General features: G+C 38.9%; 1 protein-coding gene across 2 annotated transcripts in view; it reads right to left on the bottom strand.

The window, feature by feature from the left end:
• Window positions 1-21,615, bottom strand: part of gabrb1 (gamma-aminobutyric acid type A receptor subunit beta1) — an 81,737-nt gene that overhangs the window by 3,256 nt on the left and 56,866 nt on the right. For both annotated transcript variants that reach the window (XM_061744081.1, XM_061744082.1), the window contains exons 5-8: window positions 16,136-16,218; window positions 8,129-8,269; window positions 6,171-6,323; window positions 3,105-3,355 (exon numbers count right to left, since the gene is read on the bottom strand). In XM_061744081.1, the coding sequence (XP_061600065.1) occupies window positions 3,105-3,355; window positions 6,171-6,323; window positions 8,129-8,269; window positions 16,136-16,218 (628 nt within the window). The remainder of the gene's footprint in view (window positions 1-3,104; window positions 3,356-6,170; window positions 6,324-8,128; window positions 8,270-16,135; window positions 16,219-21,615) is intronic.

The raw sequence follows: 21,615 nt of genomic DNA, 5'->3' as shown, positions 1-21,615 counted from the left end.
CCCATTGAGAATGCTCCGCCCCCTCTGTGCTGAAACCCACGCTCCGCCACTGAAGACCGCGCAGATGGCTTTTAATATGGGGACAATATCGCGTCAATACGCATCATCTAATGCAATGCCTATTATTTATCATGAAACCTCAATTCGGAAGTAATGGGCCTAGCTCGTACCCAGCACTTTTCAAACCTTACTCAGGTTTATGGTAAATGTCCCCAGCACTTCTGAAATCAAACTGACGCCCATGGCACCACCTGTTGGCACCAGGAATTGTCATGTTTTCTAGTATGCATCTGTGCTCCAAGCAAAATCAGTGTATTGATCTCAAAGCTGGTCACATAATAGGTAAGACATTGACGATGACTGACAGTGAAAACTGTAACTTTTTATCAAAGGGCGTCGCCGTTAGAGGTAGTCAAATTTCAGCGTCTCGCCATGAACATAAAAGTTGTTTTAACTTGCTCATACTTTGTCCAATTCGACCCAAAATCTGTGCATTTAATCTGGCTTACATTCTGAACAAGTGGATATGACAATCTTGGATGAACTCCATAGCGCCACCTTTTGGTCAGGTATACTTTTTTCATCAAATTATGTGCTGTAATTACTGTTTCGTCCATCCAATCACAATTAAATTAACACATACATACACATACATACACATGTCATAAGGGCCTTTGTTGACTGCGTCGCGTATCGTTGTCATAACTTGAATGAAATTGCAATTCTACGTCACTCTGGATTTCTGGTAAAATAATCATTAAAAATCACTGGTTTTGTCTTAGGACAATTGAATTTCAGATTCAGATACCTTTCAACAGGAACATATCACATTTGGAAAAGTTTGTCACTCACGTTTTTCAAAATATGAACTCGTATTCAAATAAATCATAACTTTGTCATGCCATGTCCAATTAACTTCAAACTTCGTAAAGATATTGTTTCCTGTGATGTGAAAATATCCTGTTGATTTCATAAATGTACGTCCGACACGTGATTTTTAATGAATTTTTATGTTAAATCCATTGGATTTAACAGCTGGCTCTTTGTGCCGGCTAATTCCCGCGGCGGGAGCAGAGGCCGAGGGGGAGGGGGAGCGGGGGAACATTGCTGCGCGCGCACCGTGGTGACGTCACTTGCACATGCACTCGTAGTGGAGAAACAGATCTCCAGTGTTTTCAGACAAGATTCACCTAATGTAAGTATTTTGTGTTATGTGCCTAATTCTAGACTTAGTCTGAAGACATCTATGAGGTCTTGACCTCAATGGGTTTTTATCTGGATAAATAAAGGTGAAATATGGTGGAATATTCAAGTGGAATAGTTATTGTCACAGATGCTTTTCGGCCTGTCGGCGCATGTCTGTAAAGGGGCTGACACACCAAGCCGAAAATCGGCCGTCGGGCCGTCGATGAGCGTCGGTGCGTCTGTCGGGCTAGTTTCCCCGGTGTGTCCCGCACGTCGCCACAAGTCGGGCGCCGGTCGGGAGCTTTTCAGCCGATTCGACATGTTGAATCGGCGTCGGCCGTCGGTCAAACAACTCACTCTGTGATTGGCTGTTCCCAGAATTTCCCAGAATGCTTTTCGTCGTCATTTGCGTAAATAAATATTTTTGCATAAATATTTACTTTCATAATATTCACTCAGTGAATGTACATAATCACTCGCTTGTCTTTTTCAAACCGCGCCAGAGTAAAGGCTGATTTATGGTTCCGCGTTACACCAACGCAGAGCCTACGGCGTAGGTTACGCGGCGACGCGCGCCGTACGCCGTAGGCTCTGCTCTGAAAATCCCGAAATTTTCGGAGCAAATTACTTAACAGGCGTAGCTACAACTGTTAGATTTCATCTATTAAACCAACATTCATCTTCCTAAATGATTTATTTCAGCCAGCAGTAATTCTACACAGAGTTTTGTTTGTCTGTTTTGATCAGATCTGTTCTGGTCAGAGTTTTGTTTGTCTGCACTTGTGTTTTCTCAATAAAGCTTTGAAAAAAAAAGCGCTGTCCCCCTCCTTGAGCCCCTGAATACAGACTAGCGCTGCCTGCTGGTATGGAGGGGAATTACCTCTCACGCATGCGCAGAACGTACATGCTAGTTCGAGAGCGGGGGAAGTCGGGTTGGTGTGTCAAGGCCTTTAGGACATGCACGCTTGCTTTTTTTCTCCTCTCTATCCATCAGAGAGGCCAAGTAAATAAAACCACACCGATTTTGAGACAAACCTGTCTTTTTAACTTCAATTTTTATGCAGAAAATAATTACAGTACATCTATTACACCATATTTCACAGCAGCTTTGTAATTATTTTATCTTATTTATTATCATCGCGCTTTCATCCGCGATCTGGTTGGGAGCGCGCAGCGCCGCGGCCACGCGCAGCGCCGCGGCCACGCGCAGCCGAGAGGAGGGACGTCCCGATTTCAGACGCAAAATCTGCCTGCATTGGCCAGTTTAACAGAACCGCAGCCTTCGCGGAGCAGGCGGAGCAGGCGGAGCAGGCAGAGGATGAGGAGATACTTAAGGACCGTCGGAATTCTGAAACTGACGATTATTTCTGCTGGTGCGTTCAGGGACAATTGGAATTTACTGTATTTGGCGAGAATTGACCATTGCTTTATTGTATTGGTTCAAAATTATTTAAAGAGGGATAAACTTCATTTATAGTTAGAAGGAGACCAATTAACATTTTCAACATGTTTTGCAAGACGTGGACCCACATTTATAAAGAAATCATTGAATTTATTAGCAATTTGTGTATGCTCTGTTATCGTATGTGCCATCCTGAAATGTAGACTGGGCTGGAATAGAGGATTTTTTTTCTTGTTGAGTAATTCTTTCAATATTTTCCATAGATAATTTATTTATTTCTAATAAGGTGGTTGTATTTATTCCTATAATTTTTGTATGTAGCATAATTTAAAGGACTAGGACTTTGTAAATACCTTTTTATGAAGCTTGTTTTTCTTTAAAGCGGATTTCCTAAGTTCTATAGCCTAACGGCTCAACAGCGCCCCCTAGAAAACATTTTGTGCCTCAAGCCCCACAATACGGTTTGTTTTTCTCGTCATTGAGGACTAAAGCGTCCTCGTTTGTCCCGGCCCCCCACCTGAACCCTGTTGCTCTCCATGCGGTTCTTGTTCTCGTTGTTGGACTTGGCCTTCTCCGCCGCTTTCTTCTGCAGGTGGGGGCCGCGGCCGAAGAAGATGTAGTTGACGAAGGCGTACTCCAGCAGCGCCAGGAACACGAACACGAAGCAGCCCATCAGGAAGATGTCGATGGCCTTCACGTACGGGATCTTGGGGAGAGTTTCCCTCAGGTGGGTGTTGATGGTGGTCATGGTCAGCACCGTGGTGATGCCTGCAAACATCAACAAGAGTTATTACTGCAAACATCAGCACCGTGGTGATGCCTGCAAATATGAAGAACAGAGTTATTACTGCAAACATCAGCACCGTGGTGATACCTGCAAACAGGAATAAATGAGTTACACCTGCAAACATCAACAACAGAGTTACACCTGCAAACATCAGCACCGTGGTGATGCCTGCAGACATCAACAAGAGTTATTACTGCAAACGTGAGCACCGTCAGATACCTGCAGACAGGAATAACACAGTTACACCTGCAGACATCAACAACAGAGTTACACCTGCAAACAGGAACATAATCCAGTTATATTCCAGTTAAAGGAGACCTATTATGAAAAGCAGGTTTTTTCTTGCTTTAACATATATAAAGTGTTTTTTTCTTGCTTTAACATATATAAAGTGGTCTCCCCTCAGCCTGCCAACTCAGAGAAGGAGGAAACAACCAGATTCTGCAGTGTCTGTACAGCCGCCCGGATGATCGTCCAGTGTGATGTGGATCTACGAGCCAATAAGATTCTGCTGGAAATGTGGAGGAAAAAAGTCGAAAATTTCAAGAAAAAAATCGAAATGTCAAGAAAAAAGTCCAAATGTCGAGAAAAAAGTGGAAATGTTGAGAAAAAAAGTGGAAATGTCGAGAAAAAAGTCAAAATGTCGAAATTAATGTTGAAGTACAATTTCGAGAAAAAAGTCAAAATGTTGAGTAAAAAGTCGAAATGTCAAAAAAAGTCAAAATTTCGAGAAAAAAGGCAAAATGTTGAGAAAAAAAGTCGAAATGTCGAGAAAAAAGTTGAAATTTCAAGAAAAAAGTCAAAATGTCGAGAAAAAAGTCGAAATGTCGAGATTCGATTCCGATTCTTAAGATTCAGAATCGATTATCACCATTTGATTCGATCCGATCCGATTCAATATTGATTTGGGTTAGTGTTTCCTGGATTATATGACTGTAAAATAACTATTGAAATAATAATTTCACAATAATTATTGTGAAATAACTAAGAAATAAATAACTCAAATAGGCATTTCAATATCCATTTAAAGTGCAAAAAAAGAAAGAAATTGCAACAGCTCAAGCAGTAAACTAATTATTTTAGCTTGTCTGATTTATTCTGTCTCCAGACACAGCTGGACATGAAGCACCGGCATTTTTCAGGTATTTCATGACAAACCGTGTCCGATAACAGAGAAACCAAACAAGCTCTAGTAAATATAGATAATATGAACTTCATTGAACTAATATAACATTTAGAAATTTAAGCTGAAATGTCCAGCATTTTCTCTAAAGAAAAAGAGTTTTCAAAACTACTGGGACTACTGGGATTAGGGAAGTTCACCAGGCAAAAATGTAATGATGAAAAAAAAAAAAAAAAAAAAAAAAAAAAAAAATATATATATATATATATATATATATATATATATATATATATATATATATATATATATATATATATATATATATATATATATATATATATATATATATAATTTTTTTTTTTTAAATAATAAAAAAAATCGATCTTTAGACATACAAATCGATTTTTAGGAATTAATATGAGAATCGATTTAGAATTAGAAAATCGATTTTTTTCAACACAGGCCTAGTCCCCTTTAAATCTAATCAATTGTTATCAATTCACAACCCAACTTTTCAAGAAATCCAGGAAATGGTGGGACCAACGCTCCTCACAGTTCCTCCTGTGGAACAGCCGTTTTGGTGAGTACAAACATTTTTTTTTCACGTTTAATATGTTTTTATACCGTATTTTCTGGACTATAAGCCCCACCTGCATATAAGATGCATCCGCTCTATTTAAAAAAAAAGATATTTAGCCGCAGATATTTCTGTTAGATTAGATATTTACTACATGTACAGAAGGATTCTGAACTGTAAAGGATGTACATGTTTGTACCTAAATAGATCCTTTCCTAACAGTGTCTTTTAACACGGCAGCAACTTTACTGATTAAAACGGGACAAAACCAAGAGAAAATAACCGCTATTTATTTATCTATTTATCTGTTTGAAATCTGCTTCTACTTCTATCTGCTAAAGAAGAAGTAGCGTATTCTTCTTTGCATTTATTTTGTCTTAGTTTTGATTCTAATTCCGGTTAGAGCGCCCCGAGCATTTATCGAAATGTCGAGAAAAAAAGTTGAAATGTCGAGAAAAAAAGTCGAAATGTCGAGAAAAAAAGTTGAAATGTCGAGAAAAAAAGTCGAAATGTCGAGAAAAAAAGTCGAAATGTCGAGAAAAAAAAGTCAAAAATTTCGAGAAAAAAAGTCAAAAATTTCGAGAAATAAAGTCGAAATTTTTTGAGAAAAAAGTCAAAATGTTGAGAAAAAAAGTCGAAATGTCGAGAAAAAAGTCAAAATGTTGAGAAAAAAAGTCAAAATGTTGAGAAAAAAAGTCAAAATGTTGAAAAAAAAGTCGAAATTTCGAGAAAAAAGTCGAAATTCTGAGAAAAAAGTCAAAATTTTGAGAAAAAAGTCAAAATGTTGAGAAAAAAAGTCGAAATTTCGAGAAAAAAATAAAGAAGAAGTTGCGTATTCTTCTTTGCATTATTTTTGTCTTAATTTTGATTCTAATTCCGGTTAGAGCGCCGAGCGGTGGAAGAAAAATCCACAGAAAAGCTGCACCTTTGTATAAGCTGCACGGTTAAAAACCTATGGAAAAAGTAGCAGCTTATAGTCCAGAAAATACGGTAATTAATTTTGTATTTCAGTATTGATCCGCAGATCACTACTGTTTATTGGGAAACCGTCCTGAAGTAAATCTATGAATCAGTAAAGACGTAGAGAGTGACTGACCCAGGGCGACTCGGGCGGCCGAGGCGTCGTAGTTGATCCAGAAGGAGACCCAGGACAGGATGGTGATCAGGGTGGACGGCATGTAGGTCTGCAGGATGAAGTAGCCGATGTTCCTCTTCAGTTTAAAGCTCAGAGACAGACGAGGATAAGAACCTGGTGGGAGGAAGAGAACTGTATCAGAGACAGACGGGGATAAGAACCTGGTGGGAGGAAGAGAACTGTATCAGAGACAGACGGGGATAAGAACCTGTAAGAACCAGAGAACTGTATCAGAGACAGAGAACTGTATCAGAGACAGACGGGGATAAGAACCTGTCGGGAGGAAGAACTGCATCAGTGACGGGACACCAGACCATGGACAGGCTGCTAAAGGCTGCTAATGTTACCTGGTATCACCACCAGAGGGCGCTATAAACCAAGCTTTTACCTTCACAGAAACATTATCTGTTTCCTTTATCTAGTTCAGTCATGATTAGTGCTGTGCAGGTAAACCAGTAAAACCCATCAAGGTGTGCATGTGTCCTGCAGAGATGCTACTGTCTACATTTATCTATACCTATAAAGTATATACGTATAAAGGTATTGATCTGGAAAGCTGCTTCCTCCATGTGCTGTATTTACATTTAAAGTAAAGTTGCTTTCTTCAACGAAAATTATGACTAAATATCTTCGTCAAAGAACCTTCATCACCTGAGGAAAACGAGACGCAAAGAAAATGCTGGTCATGTGACGATAACGATAATTAAATATATAATGCAATATCGTAGAGGAATAAAAACCAGACTAATGTAGATTACAAAGTAAAAACTAAAAAAGCTAAAATGTGTCTTCATTTCCGTTGACCAAAACGGGATGAAATGTTATAACAAAGATCCTTAATATACATATACATATATATGTTATATAGATATATATATATATATATATATATATATATATATATATATATATATATATATATATATATATATATATATGTACATATATAGAAGAAGAAGATCCATCTTTGGATCCACTTTCCTACATAGACGTGGAAAGAAAACCCAATGTGTTGTTGGAAAGAGAAAAAAATGGGGAGAAATGTGGAAAAATAAATATGTTGTAAACTCAAATTAGAGTCTTCTGTATCTGCAATGAATGTATTCTTGAGTCTATAAGGTAACAATAAGTTAATAATAAGATAACCTTGTTTGAATTGTAAAATGGGTTTGGATAAATACAATCTTTGACTAAAACTAGACTAAAATGAACAATTCTGACTAAAATGAGACTAAAATGCTCAGACTTTTAGTCGACTGAAACTTGACAAGACTAAAAGGAGAATGAACGTGACTAAAACTAATAAAAACTAAAATGATAGCTGGACCCAAAGACTAGACTGAAACTAAAACTGAAACAGGCTGATAAAAACATAGTTTGTTGTTGTTGAATGGTTTTAACTGAATTGTAACTTGGGAACTAAGAAGGAAAGTGTCTGTCTGTGTCGGCCGCAGATATTTTATTTTAGTTTTCTGTTTACTAAGTTGTTGTTTTTTAATTTTTTAATGTACCCCAGAAAATTGAAATTGATTTCCTGGGGAAAAGGGGCAGATTAAATAAGATTCTTCTTCTTTCTGCTCCCTTTCATTCACAATTTAGGAACGTTTGTGTTTATATTAAATTGTTTGTTGTTTTATTTTATCATGAATGAAATAAAGAATAAAAAACAAAAAAAAACCCACTAATTTAAAGTGATGACAACCCTGTGGGCTCAACATGCACATCTGAGCTGTAACAAACATCCATCACCTCGGAGGTTCTTCCTGTCCTGACCCTTCACGTTAATGAATAAAACAATCACAAAGTAATAAACAACGTAGTAAAAGTTAAACTCTACAGATCTATGTGTGGATATCCCTAGGTGACGGCGTGGGGTTGATACCTGTGGATATCCCTAGGTAACGGCGTGGGGTTGATACCTGTGGCGAACACGGCCTTCTTGGACAGCGTCTGGTAGTCGATGATGGAGAACTGCGGCAGCTCGATGTTTTCCACCCCGGTGACCGACGACTCACTCCCTCCCTGCCAGTAGAACTCGATGTCGTCCGTGGTGTAGCCGTCTAGAGGAGAGGAGACAAGGAACCCAGAATGAGAGGAACAGACATCCCAGAACAGGTGAGAACTGGTCAGAACACCTGCAGTTCCCTGAGTGGCCACCAGGGTCCAACATGAGCCCATTAACCTGGACTCTCAACTATCAAACTGCAGCAGAATAAACATATTTACAGACCGGTTCAAAAATATGTTTTCATAATGATCAGTAGAATAGTAATGACATAATGATACATGACTAACGAAATAACAATAATAATAGTTATAAAGAATAAATAAATAAAGATTAAACATAAATAAATATAAATATTTTCCATTCAGAAAACTGTCCATCATTAGCAGATTCTTCAGATCTGCAGGTATATAATTAATTAATTATTTATCAATTTAGGTATATATTTAAGCTTCTTTGAGATCTTTAAAAAGCGTTATATAAATAAAATTGATTATTATAATCCAGGAAAGGTGTCCAAACTTTTAGAAATAGCTTGTCCCCGGCACCAAAAACGTGATACTAGGTAGAAGAGTTTTGATCCAGTTTTGCAGTGTGCACTTTCAAGCAGCTTAAAGGAGTTTTTTTTTAATACATTATATATTTTTTTCTCTTCTTTTTTATTTGTCTGTATAAATCTGTAACTTGCGTATGCTGCCTGACGGGTTGGCGGGGCGGGGTTTGTTTTTGTATCTTGTATTGTCTATGGTTTAAAACAATCAAATGTGTTAAAAAAAAAGAAAAAGAAGTGTTTTCACGTAGTTACATTTCACATCCAAATTTATACAAATCCATAATTAGGGAGGTGGTGTTTTGATTGACAGCTGGCTGCAGCCAATAGCTAGATGTCACTTTGGCTACTTAGTTTGACTTTTGGACTGTGAATAAAGACCAATCAGAGCATTGTTGTTCCTGTTTTAAGGATAATGTGGCTTATTGAAACAGCTGGGACCGGTTTTGGTCGGTGTGGGAGGGTTTGGGGCGTTTACAAAGCTGGCCAGAGCCACCAGAGGAAACCAGCCAGACTGTATCCAGCTCATCGGCCTCTAGCTCATCTCTGGTTCCCTGGGGTGAGCTGTCAATCATCCGGGTCCCGGGGGGTCCAGACGGGCTTGAACCAGCTGGACTTCATGCATAAATCTTCATCAGTCCAAACTGACTGATGAAGATTTTGAAATTTGAAGAACCTTTGTTTAATCCAAGGAGGAGGAGGTCTGGTTTGGTGACGTCAGAATCTCAGGTGTCTGCTTTTGCGGATGATGTGATTCTGTTGGCTTCATCAGACCAAGACCTTCAACCTTCACCGGAGTGGTTTGCTAGCTCAAACCGACCCAATAATGGGTCTACGCACACACACATACTGTATGATCTGAAGATTGTGTTTAATGTTCAGTTAGTTGTTGTTTATGTGTAGTTTAGCATCAGAATTTATCCCCAAGTGTTGTTTCATTATCTTCTTTTGTATTGCACCAATCACCAAAACAAATTCCTTGTGTATGTTAAACTACTTGGCAATAAACCTCTTTCTAATTCAGATTTTAACACTTTTGTGTAAATAAATTCTGATTAATTTGAACGAGAGAAGTTGTTTGTGTTTATTTTGTACATATTTGTCACAGCTGCTGGTTGTAAAGGTCTGAGCTCGGACCTCCTTAACTGTTACTCTATAGCGCCCCCCCTGGCAACAGACTAGAAGTAGGGAATAACAGCTGCTTTGAGACTGATTCTGCTGTTAGTTATTATTTCCGGAAGATTCAGGTGGTGCCCGTTTAGATTGAAGTAATCTTTTTTATTAATTATAAATAACTACTGTAAGACAATTATTAATAACTCTCTAATAACTGAACCAGCACCCCCTTGGTGGAACAACATAATTGGTGCCCCGTGTGAGGCTTTTCATTATTTTTTTTACATTTAAATTGTTTTTTTTGTTTTTTTATTTTAATTTTTTTTTATTTAACATTCTTTAAATTATCATTTTTGTTTTTGGTAGATTGATACCCCATCTTCTCTGAAACATAAGCATACATCAAATGTGTTTTGTGTATTGCCTGACTGAGTGAGAAACACCTCCAACGTTACAGAGTCTCATCTTCTTCATTAATTATTAATAACTATTGAAAGACAATTATCAATAACGCTCTAATAACTGAACCAGCACTCCCTTTGTGGTACAACACTGGTAAGAAGCTGATGGATCTGGAGAATCCCCCAGACCTCCGATACCGGAGCTGAAGACCCGGTGTTCTGTCCATCCACGCTACCCGTCCAGAACTGCTACTTTGTAGTTCAGCGCACAATTGATTTTTAAAGTTTGATTTCCACGCCCATCATTTCTTGCATCCCTTCAGTCCACGCTGACATTCATCGTTGATTAGTTGTCTTTAAGTGACGGGAGCATTTTTTGATAGGATGTTACTGGACTATCAAATTATGCTACCCCTGAAATATTGATTTAAAATTGATAATATGGGACGTTGAGTAGCGACTAGGGATGGGCGGTATGGACTAAAAAATGTATCACGATCATTTCTGGCATTTATCCTGATAACGATAAAAATGACGATAAAAAAAATACCAATTCAACTCCACCTTTGTAACTATAAATCTATCTCACTCTCAGATCCGCCATGTTTGTTACACAAAAACCTCATCAACGGGAATTTATGTTTCTTTCTTTCTTTCTTTCTTTCTTTCTTTCTTTCTTTCTTTCTTTCTTTCTTTCTTTCTTTCTTTCTTTCTTTCTTTCTTTCTTTCTTTCTTTCTTTCTTTCTTTCTTTTTCTTTTTTTCCCTTCTTTCTTCCTGCTCTCTCCTTCCTTCTTCCCTTCCTCTTTTCTCCCTTCCTTCCTCCTTTCCCTGTTTTCTCCCTTCCTTCTCCCCTTTCTTTCCTTCCTTCCTTCCTTCCTTCCTTCCTTCCTTCCTTCCTTCCTTCCTTCCTTCCTTCCTTCCTTCCTTCCTTCCTTCCTTCCTTCCTTCCTTCCTTCCTTCCTTCATTGTGCGTGGATTTAACACAGAACTATAAATCAGTTTTACACAAAAATATCATCAACGGGAATTTATCATTTTTACCGTGAGATACAAATTCTTACCGTGATGAATTTTTTTTACGGTTTATCGTGAACGGTAAAATATCACCCATTCCTAGTAGCGACAAGCGACAAGGACCACTTGGGGGAAAAGGAAGTGGTTTACGGAGTAAAACACCGTTAAATTGTAGCTCTACAAAGGTAGAAAACCATTAGGTAGCATGTTTTGATAGGGTAGCAGAAATGGACAGAACACTGGTCCGGTTCCATCCTTAGATATGTAGAAGTTCTCCTTTTCAATGCACTTTTCTGATCCCAGAAAATCTCTCAACAACATCCGTTTGTTCTGGTTCTGTGTCTCTGCGTCTGCGTCGACTCCGTCCTGCAAAAGCTGCAGATTTGTTACTAAATTTAGAGGCGATTCAGTGTCTGCGTAGATGATAAATAGGGCTGTGAATCATCAGAACTGGCTCTTCCAGCTCCTGCTCAGAACCTGGACGAGGTCCAGGTTCCCACGGGCTGAACCGGAGCACCGATACCCCCCCAGAACCAGAACCGGGCCCAGAACCGGCCCAGAACCTCTCAGTAATTAGAGGCGTTTAATTGGGTCAGCAGCCTCTCTGATCTGCAGCGACGGCAGGATTTCTGGGAATTAACGTCTTATCTGAGCGGAGGAGCTTCGTTAAGATCTCACCACTTTCTCACCCGCTTAATGTCTGTGGGAAGAAAAATATCAGGCTTTAAACGGACGGAACGCAGAATTAAACCGTTAATAAACGTGTTTATTGTGCTTTTATCGATACTTTTCCCACAGATTAATCTCCTGAGAGATTAAACTGCAGCGTTTTTAAAAGCTTGGATCTCGTGGTGAATAATTCTCATGTTTTTTACTTCTTTTTGTCTGCATATTTATTAATGGTTAATAACAAGTTGGTAAAAACCTAAGGCATATATGCATTTTTAATATATAATATATATAATATATATTTTAATATATCATATATATTTATTTTCTTAATATATACATATATACATATATTATATATATGTATACATATACATATATATATTTATATATTTATATTTATATATGTATGTATATATATGCATATATATACATATATGTATATATATGTATATATATATATATATATATATATGCATATATATATACATATATGCATATATATATGTATATATATATATATATATACATACATATATATATAAACATATACATATATGTATATATTAAGAAAATAAATATATATGTATATATATACATATATATATATATATATATATATATATATATATATATATATATATATATATATGCATGTATATATTTTTTTGATCTCATATTTAAATCAGACGGTGGTGAGTCTCTGCAGCAGAGATTACTGCGCCTGCAGGCGGCGCTGCAGACGTGCAGAGCTGCAGATGTGCAGAGCTCAGAGCTGTAAACGAAGCTCGGCCTCTCTGCTCCTCTCTCTGATTTAACGAGTCTGTAATCTCGTTAGCTTCACTTCCCCCCGTTAAAGTCCCCAGTGGAGTCTGGAGCGTCGGCAGATTCCTTCATGGCGTTTTAGCTGAAGTCTAAAGTCTCGTTGACTCAATCAGAAGCACATTACTGCAGGTGTCGGTGCGGCTGCTGATGGTTCTCTGATCCAATAAGAGTCAGATACAACCTCAGCACCACCGGAGGAAAACCTGTGTTCAAGCCCTAGCTCAACCAGGGAACGCTAATGCTAACGCTCCTACGGCGTACAAAAATCATGCTTTTTCAAACAAACATGAACATGTTCATGAAAACATCGTAACCTACAACCATCTCTTTAATAAAAATGCTGCCGTGATTATTAGTTCTGAATAGGGCTGGACGATATATCGAGATTTTAATATATATCAATATATTTTCAAACGCGATATGGTACGAGACAATATCGTTTATATCAATTATTAAAAACATTTTTTTTTACGATTTTGATATAGCTTATTTTGGGACAAATTGACGTGAATGTTTTATTTGAGATTTGCACAAATGTTTTGTTATTTGCACAACTGTCAACCTCAGTGGAAAAGTCTGCCTGTTACTGTCTACATTGTATTAATTACACAGTGTATTTTAATTTAATTGTTATGCAGGAAAGGGATATTTGTTTTATTTTATTCAAGAAGCATTTTTATTCTATATATGCAGGGAGTTTATTTTTATTTCATTTGTTTTATACATGTTGATATTGTGCAGACCTCTGTTAATAAAGGAACCTGTGTGACATTTGGCACGAGGCTTTGTATTAAAACTGACTGTTTTTTTAAGGGTTTGCCTCAGAAAAAATGAAGCTAACAGAGATGCTAACAGAGCTGCTAACAGAGATGCTAACAGAGATGCTATGCTATAATGCTTTGGGGGAAACCCCAATTATGTCACAGAAAAAATATCGATATATATCGAGTTTCGCCATTTAGCTAGAAAATATCGAGATATGACTTTTGGTCCATATCGCCCAGCCCTACCTGGACCATCGTCTCCTCACCGGCCGACGGCATCGGACCCTTCTAGAAATCCTCATAAACGGTAAAATGCGAGTATTTAACTATTCACCGCAGCTGCCGTTATTTAGCTGCAGCCCTCCGACCCAACAGGAAACGTCAGTTTGCATTAGCCGTCTGGAAGCGCAGCGTGACCCTGGCGACCCCACAGGAAGTGGATCTGACCGGCAGAGCGGCGTCGGGGGGTTTAGTCGCTGGGATTCATGGACGAGGAGCGCTGAAGACTTTGAGAAGCTTGATGGAGTTTAACAACCTGCTGTGATGATAGGTCGCAGAGTTAATTAGTAATCACACCGAGGTGGAGGTGGGGGGGGGGCAGGCGTCGGCCTGGGTCAAAACCGGTAATGACCGGTTCCAGGTTTGATTGACACGGTTTCCTGCACATTCAGCTACAACATCCAGAGGTTAACTTTTTATTCAAGCTGAACTAAGTGAACCCCTGAAACTTTACTGCATCAATGAGGCCTTGATTTCTTAACGTCGACCGCATGGTCTGAAACAAAGGAACATCCAAACTGACTCAAAGCCGCAGCAGGCTTTGCATTTACGGCCCTTCTGTGATCAGGAATAGCCCTCTCATTGGGCATGAACCCCAAACTGCAGGAGGAGCCGCTGCCGATTTATTGCAGCCCAGGCCCGGCTGTAAAGAGAAGGCTCTCCCCTCGCTTTCTCCCTCAGCCCGGTGTTCTGCCAATCCTTGCTACCCGCCGAGAAATGCTACTCTGTGGGTCTGCACATGCGCTCAGTCGATTTTCAAAGTTTGCATACTTTCTTGCACGATGTAAAATGGATAATATGGGATGTTGAGTATTTGATCCTTCAAAATACGCGACCCATGACAGGAATTACATTACACTTTGTGAACATTATACAATAAAGAGAAAGAAACCCAATTCTATGGCTTTATTTGATATTCATTCAGTCATTGGCCTTTAATTAACCAGCAGGTCATTAAGAACATTCTTATTTACAATGACGGACTGGCAAGAGACAAGGAAGTGGTTTAGGGAGTAAAACAGTAAAATTGTAGCTCTGTAAAGCTAGAAAACCAGGTAGCATTTTTTGGCAAGAAGAATCCACAGCTCCTATTTTAGCATGAAGAGCTACTAGCTATGGGCCTTCTCCATGATCGGGCCTGAAGAAGCGTCTGGTTGGTGAACCGCCAACGATCTGAACCCCAGATGAGCCGAACCAGGAACCCTTGCTGCCCCGACGTGAACACCTTTGGACCGACCTGGAGCTGAAGGAGGCCCAGCTGCTGTACCCATAATGCACCACTCATCCACCCATAATGCACCACTCATCCACCCGGAGATGAGAGAGCAGGAGAGAGAGAGAGAGGCTTCAACAGGGTCACCTGCAGAGCGGGTTTATTAGCTTAAGTGTGTTTGTTTAGTTTATTGTTTGTCTACTGCTGCCTCCACGTTGCTGGATCTTGATGACTTTGTTCTTCCTCAACAGAAACAAACTTCCTTATTTCCCAGTCGAACGACGAGTGCACGTGTGAAGTTAGTTTCACATTGGTCTCTGTGTGGAAACATCAGAAGAGCTTGGTTTTCTGGTGGTGAAAGTTATTCTAGTGTCTCAGGTCTTACTTTATTCCTCTCATCATTTCCTACTATCACCCCCCACCCCCCACCCCCCGCACACGCACACACACACACTCTTATCTTGGTCATAAAGCCCCACGTTTGTTTTCACTGGATGAGACGAAATCTCGTCCGCCATTTTAAATCACGCGAGACTCATTCACCAAAGTTTGTGTTTAATATTTAGTTAGTTGTTTTATGTGTAGTTTAGCATCAGAATTGATCTCAAGTGTTGTTTCATTATCTTTTAATACTTGTGTAAATAAATTCTGATTCATTTGAATGAGAGAACTTGTTCGTGTTAATTTTATAAATTGTTTTTGTAACAGCTGCTGGTTTAAAGGTCTGAGCTCGGACTCCTTCCTACACTCTGTAACCCCCGGCAACAGGCTGGTACGTAACAGCTACTTTGAGACTGATTTAGCTGATTAGTTATTATTTCCTGATGAGTCAGGTGGTGCCCCGTTTAGATTGATTCATTTTGATAAGTCATCTTCTTTATTAATAAGTACCGTAAGACGATTATTGGTAACTTTCTAACATCTGAGTGCATTGATCTCGTGATCAACATCAGTTTGAGAGACATCAGCTCGGGGAGACTGTGTCTGTGTCTGCGACTCAGACGGCGTCTCAGGTGAGATGACCTGGGGAGGTTTCCACACCGACGGCGTCGCCGTGGAAACCGTGATGATCAAACACCAAACACTCACAGCTCTCGATCTCCAGGGTGCAGTTCTGCTCGTCCAGCGGGTATCGCCGCAGATCCATCATGCAGGCGGCCGTGGTGGTGATCCTGGGGGGGGAGAGGAGGTCACGTTAAGATATCTGGAGGAGAGGAGGTCACGTTAAAACATCTGGAGGAGAGGAGGTCACGTTAAAACATCTGATCCTTAGTCAAGGGGCAACTTTAGAAAAGAGCCTCCGTTAAGACTTTTGCTCACATGTCTGGGTAAAGTTTGACAACCTATTTTTTTTGTTAGAAAAAATCTATAGAAGGAATTTTAGGGCTGTTGTCATCTTGAATTGTTTTGCTGGTGACCACTAGAGGCGCTAGAATATTCTAGTTCTCAATTCAGGCATATGGTCAGTTTTGGTCAACCTGTACAATTTGTATGCATAATTGTCAAGATTAAAACATTGTATATCTAAGGAAATAGATAAAACAAGAGTAAAAAAGCCTTTATGAATCATATTGTAATATTTTAGCCAATATTGGATACAAAATATCACTTTTTTATAGACGTTTTTGACACAACTTGCCTTGCTAGCTTGCCTAGCTACCTAGCTGCTTAAATTAGCATAACATCCCATCACTAGTTAGAATGCAAAAAAAAAAAGATGGTTATTATGTGTGTTAAAAACGCCTATAAAAAAGTCATATTTTTTAACCAATATTGGACAAAATATAGCAAAATATAGCACAATACAATTAAAAAAAAGTTTTTCAATTGATGTTTTATCCATTTCCCTAAATATAAAATCTTGAACATTGAAGATTTTGCATATAAACTGTACATTTGGACCATTATTGTGACCATATGCATGAATTGAGTATTTGAATGTTACAGCGCCTCCAGTGGTCACCAGCAAAACAATCCAAGATGACAACAGCCCTATTATTCCTCCTAAGGGTTCCTTCTAACAAAAAAAAAAGGTTGTCAAACTTTACCCAGAAGCGTGAGCAGAGTTGTCAATCTTAGGGTTTGCCCCCTGACTACCTGGGGGAGGAGAGGAGGTCACGTTAAAACTTCTGGAGGAAAGAAGGTCACGTTAAAACATCTGGAGGAGGTTCAGGAATCAGGCAGACGCTCTGCCCCCCCCCAACCCCCCAGGAAAAGCCTGGTGTTCAGTCCTAATTAGCACCAAGAGTAATTAAGGCTTAACGACGGGGTGAAACCTCCACTTCCTCTGTGAGAAGCTGCAGGAGGAGGAGACGCTCGTTTGTTATGTAACAACCAAATTAAAGGTGCCATCCGTCAGTGCTAAAGAATAAATAGATGAATACTATAGTATATAAAACATTTACTCACAACATAAAATAAAACAAATAGCCCATTAAAACCAATAAATAATTAACAACAGCCTCCACATGCACACAATCCCTCGTATCAGTTACAGTTTACCGTCTGATGATGGATGTTTCTCTGCAGTTACAGAAGCTCTAACAGCTAATTTGGCCGTGCTGGTGATTCATTCATTCATTCATTCATTCATTCATTCATTCATTCATTCATTCATTTCACCTTATTTTGTGTGGAGGGACATTGTACATTGACAAACATTTTAAAATGTAAATATACCCAATTGTGGCAAAAAGCCCCTGCAAGAAGCAGTAACTTTACACACTGATACAATTATTGTGCTTGATCTACTTACTAAAAAAATTAGTCAACTTTTTGCACCAGATTATTATGTAGATCAAGAAAGACTAGTCTTTGTATACACTAATTAATTTTTTGTATGTAAATAATACATTTTGCAAGTACAGTCAACTTAATTGTGTTAAGTTTACTTTATTTACCAAAATTAAGTTGACCCTAATTGGAAATGAATTTTATACATACTAAAAATTTAGTAGTTTATACAAAGACTAGTCTTTCTTGATCTATATAAAAATCTCATGCAAAAAGTTGCCTTAATTTGCGAAAAAGTTGCTTTAGATCAGGGGTATTCAACTAGATTCGGCCGGGGGCCACATCTGCAAAAGGACTGTATGGAGAGGACAATTTGAAAATGTGGGGGTTTTCAAAATATATTTTGCACTCAAAGACGAAGACTTATGTAAATATAATACATTTGTATTATACATTTGAATATATCTAGTTTACATATGAATTATGTATTAATTGTCTCCAGATTTAGTAATTGTGAATGTTAAATATAATATTCAGATAAAGAAATATTATTTTAAATGCAAGTTCATTTTGAAACCATGCATTGAGCAAACTTAATGAAATTGATATTGACCTACTTTTAATAATACACGCCATAATGACAAAGCACCACTTTCCTCCAAGATTTCCTTATTTGAATATTATATTAAGCATTGAGCACAACCTTTTTAGTCCATAGTAGCCAGTTATAAAAATATTATTAAAAAAAAAAAAAAAAAAAAAATTCAACAAACACCCCCTTTTTTGAAATATGACCAGGGGCCACGTAAAAGGTCCTGGCGGGCCGCATGTGGCCCGCGGGCCGCCAATTGAATATCCCTGCTTTAGATCAAGCAAGATATTTTTGACTGTGGTTGTTTCTACTTAAACAAATAAAGCATGTTTCATCTAAACGTTGGTTAATCTGCCCAATAGATTTAAATTGTTAAAGGAAAAGGTCACAAGTCACCAAAATAGGCAAAAGGAGAAATCATGAAAGTGCTCACAAAATTTCATGACAAGATACGCTGCCGTGGAGCCTAATGTTGACCGTGCATGACACACAATATCAACAACAATTAAAAATCGCACAACACGGCAATAGTTAATACAATAAACAATTAATGATCACAGATTTGAGGCGTTTTAAGCCGTTCCTTGAGATTTCCCTTAAAGGAAGAGTATGAGGGTCAATCCCAACCCCTTCTGACCTTCGTACAGATCAGAGCCGTCCGCGAATAAACCACCACGACTTCTCCACCTAAATAGGAAATACGACTCAATTTTCCAGCCAAACTACTTAGATTTCAGGGTTAATTGCCTAACTTTGTCACAGCGAAAGCCGAAAACAACCGAAAACTAAAATCCTCCCGTCGTTCGGTGCTTCAGTTGTACTTTAAGACCAAGCCTTGTTTTGGTTTGGTCTTTTTAAGATTTAAGTACCAAACTAAGTATCTGGGGAGCCATCGTGTTGCTGAATGACAACATCTGGATACCAGTTTCTGTTCTGCAACAAGCCCTTCCTCAGTTTCCTGGGTTACCATGGTTACGCCTCTCACAAACTCCATCCTGAGATCGGCTGCTCAGGTCAGTTATCGTTGTGTCTCACTCGTCCTGCAAACATGTCTTAAGGTTGGACGTATGGGGTCATAACTTATTTTTGGGTTAAAGGAAAAAAAGAGATGTAGATGGAAAACAATGTCTTCCAATCTTTCCTTGAGGGACATGTTTTTTTAATCGTCGGTAACAACGACAACGGCTTGGTTACACAACACCTGACTGACTCATTTTCTCGTCCCTTTCACCTCCTTTCCTGAACTAACTCGTCCTCAGAGGTGGACGGAGGTTGTAAAAAGATCCAACTGGACCGGAAAGACGGGCTGTCAGAACCGCAATAGCTAAATCAGTAAATGGTAGCAAAAAAATGGTTTAAGTGCGAACAACTTGAGAGGTTCACTTGATTCTGTAAAGTTACAGCACAGTCGGGACTCTGTGAGCTAATATTTTATTGGTGCTATCACAGCTACAGATTCAAAGGGAGAGAAATTAAAATGCTTGTAGTATTTTGGGAGATCCCTGTCCCCAGTTCCCCCCAGTGATCCCTGGAAGCGTTGGGTCGGGGATCCCTGGAAGTGTTGGGTTAGGGATAGGTCAAAGTGTTGGTTCGGGGATCCCTGGAGGAATCGGTTCAGGGTCACTGGAAGTGTTCGGTCGAGGACCCTGGAAAATGTCGGTTTGGGGATCCCTGGAAGCGTTGGGTCAGAAATCCCATGAAGAGTTGGGGCAGGGGTCCCTAGGAATGTTGGTTCAGGGATAGGGCTGTTCGATTTTGCCCAAAAATAAAATCTCGATTTTTTTTTCTCAAAATCCGATTTTCGATTACGATTACGATTATTTTGTGAATTGACAAAAGGCAAAGAAAGGATTTCAAATATGCTGTTTTTTTATTGAACATTTGCCCCATTGGGCTTTAAGTGCAAACTTTGCTCTTATTAAACCAAAAATGAATGAATAAAGTGCAAAGTGAATAAATTGAAAAAAAGTTTTAAAAAATATAATAAAATATAAAGTTTTATCTCTGAAAAAAAAAATCAGCAAATCAGCACTTGCAAACATACAGTAAGTTATATTTCCAATTAAATAAAACAAGACATTTTCTAATTAAACTAAACTGGGTCTTTGCATGCTAAATAATAATCAACCCATGAAGGAGGTAGAGGTGTGGAATGTCAGTCATTACATTTGATATTCACATTTGCAAGTTTTTTGTGAGGAACACGAGCCGGTCTAGCGGTGGCATGTTAGTATATCACCATGGTTACAACGCCCCCTCCTACACTAAAGAGCCTCTCCCATGGGGCACTTGTTGCAGGTATTGAGAGGTATTTCCATCAATCATTAATATGGTATCAATCATTAATATGTGTGCAGACAAGGTAAAAAAAATAAATAAATAAATAAAAAAGAAAAATAAAAAGAAGTGAAAAATCAATTTTACGAGTTTCACATTTTAACATCGTTCTAATTACATAATCGCGATTACGATTTAAAATCGATTAATCGAACAGCCCTAGTTAGGGATCGATCGAATTGTTGGTTCAGGGATCCCTAGAAGTGTTGGTTCGGAGGTTCCTGGAAGCCTTGGGTTGGGGATCCCTCTCGTTTTCCATCAGCTTGAGAACTCTTGAATGATTCACATAAATCCAGATTTGTTCAACAGTTTAATGATAATCTGACATGTGGACAGAAAACTATGCAAATGTCTTCCAATCTTTCCTTGAGGGACATGTTTTTTTAATCATCGGTTACCACGACAACGGCTCGTTTACTCATTTTCTTTTCCCTTTCAACTCCTTTCCTGAACTAACTTAGAAGTGGATGGACGAAGGAAAGACAGGCTGTCGGAATGACTATCGCTAAATCACTAAACGGTAGCAAAAAAATGGTTTAAGTACTAAAAACTTAAGAGGTAACGTCCGATCAGTAACTTGGCAACGCCAGAATTACAGCTTCACTTGATTCTGTAAAGTTACAACACAGTCTGGACTCTGTGCTAATATTTTATTGGTGCTATCACAGCTCAATTCAAACTGAGAGAAAGTAAAATGTTTGTAGTATTTTGGGAGATCCCTGTCCCCAGTTCCCCCTAGTGATCCCTGGAAGCGTTGGGTCGGGGATCCCTGGGAGCGTTCGGTTGGGGATTCCTAGAAGCATTGGGGCAGGGGTCCCTAGGAGTGTTGGGTCGGGGATCGATCGAAGTGTTCGTTTGGGGATCCCTGGGAGTGTTGGGTCGGGGATCCCTAAAGGCGTTGGGTTAA

The sequence above is a fragment of the Cololabis saira genome, chromosome 16 (genome assembly GCF_033807715.1).
Source record: "Cololabis saira isolate AMF1-May2022 chromosome 16, fColSai1.1, whole genome shotgun sequence".
Classification (NCBI taxonomy): domain Eukaryota; kingdom Metazoa; phylum Chordata; class Actinopteri; order Beloniformes; family Belonidae; genus Cololabis; species Cololabis saira.
Note: the sequence above shows the minus strand (reverse complement) of the source record. Positions and strands in the feature narration are given on the sequence as shown.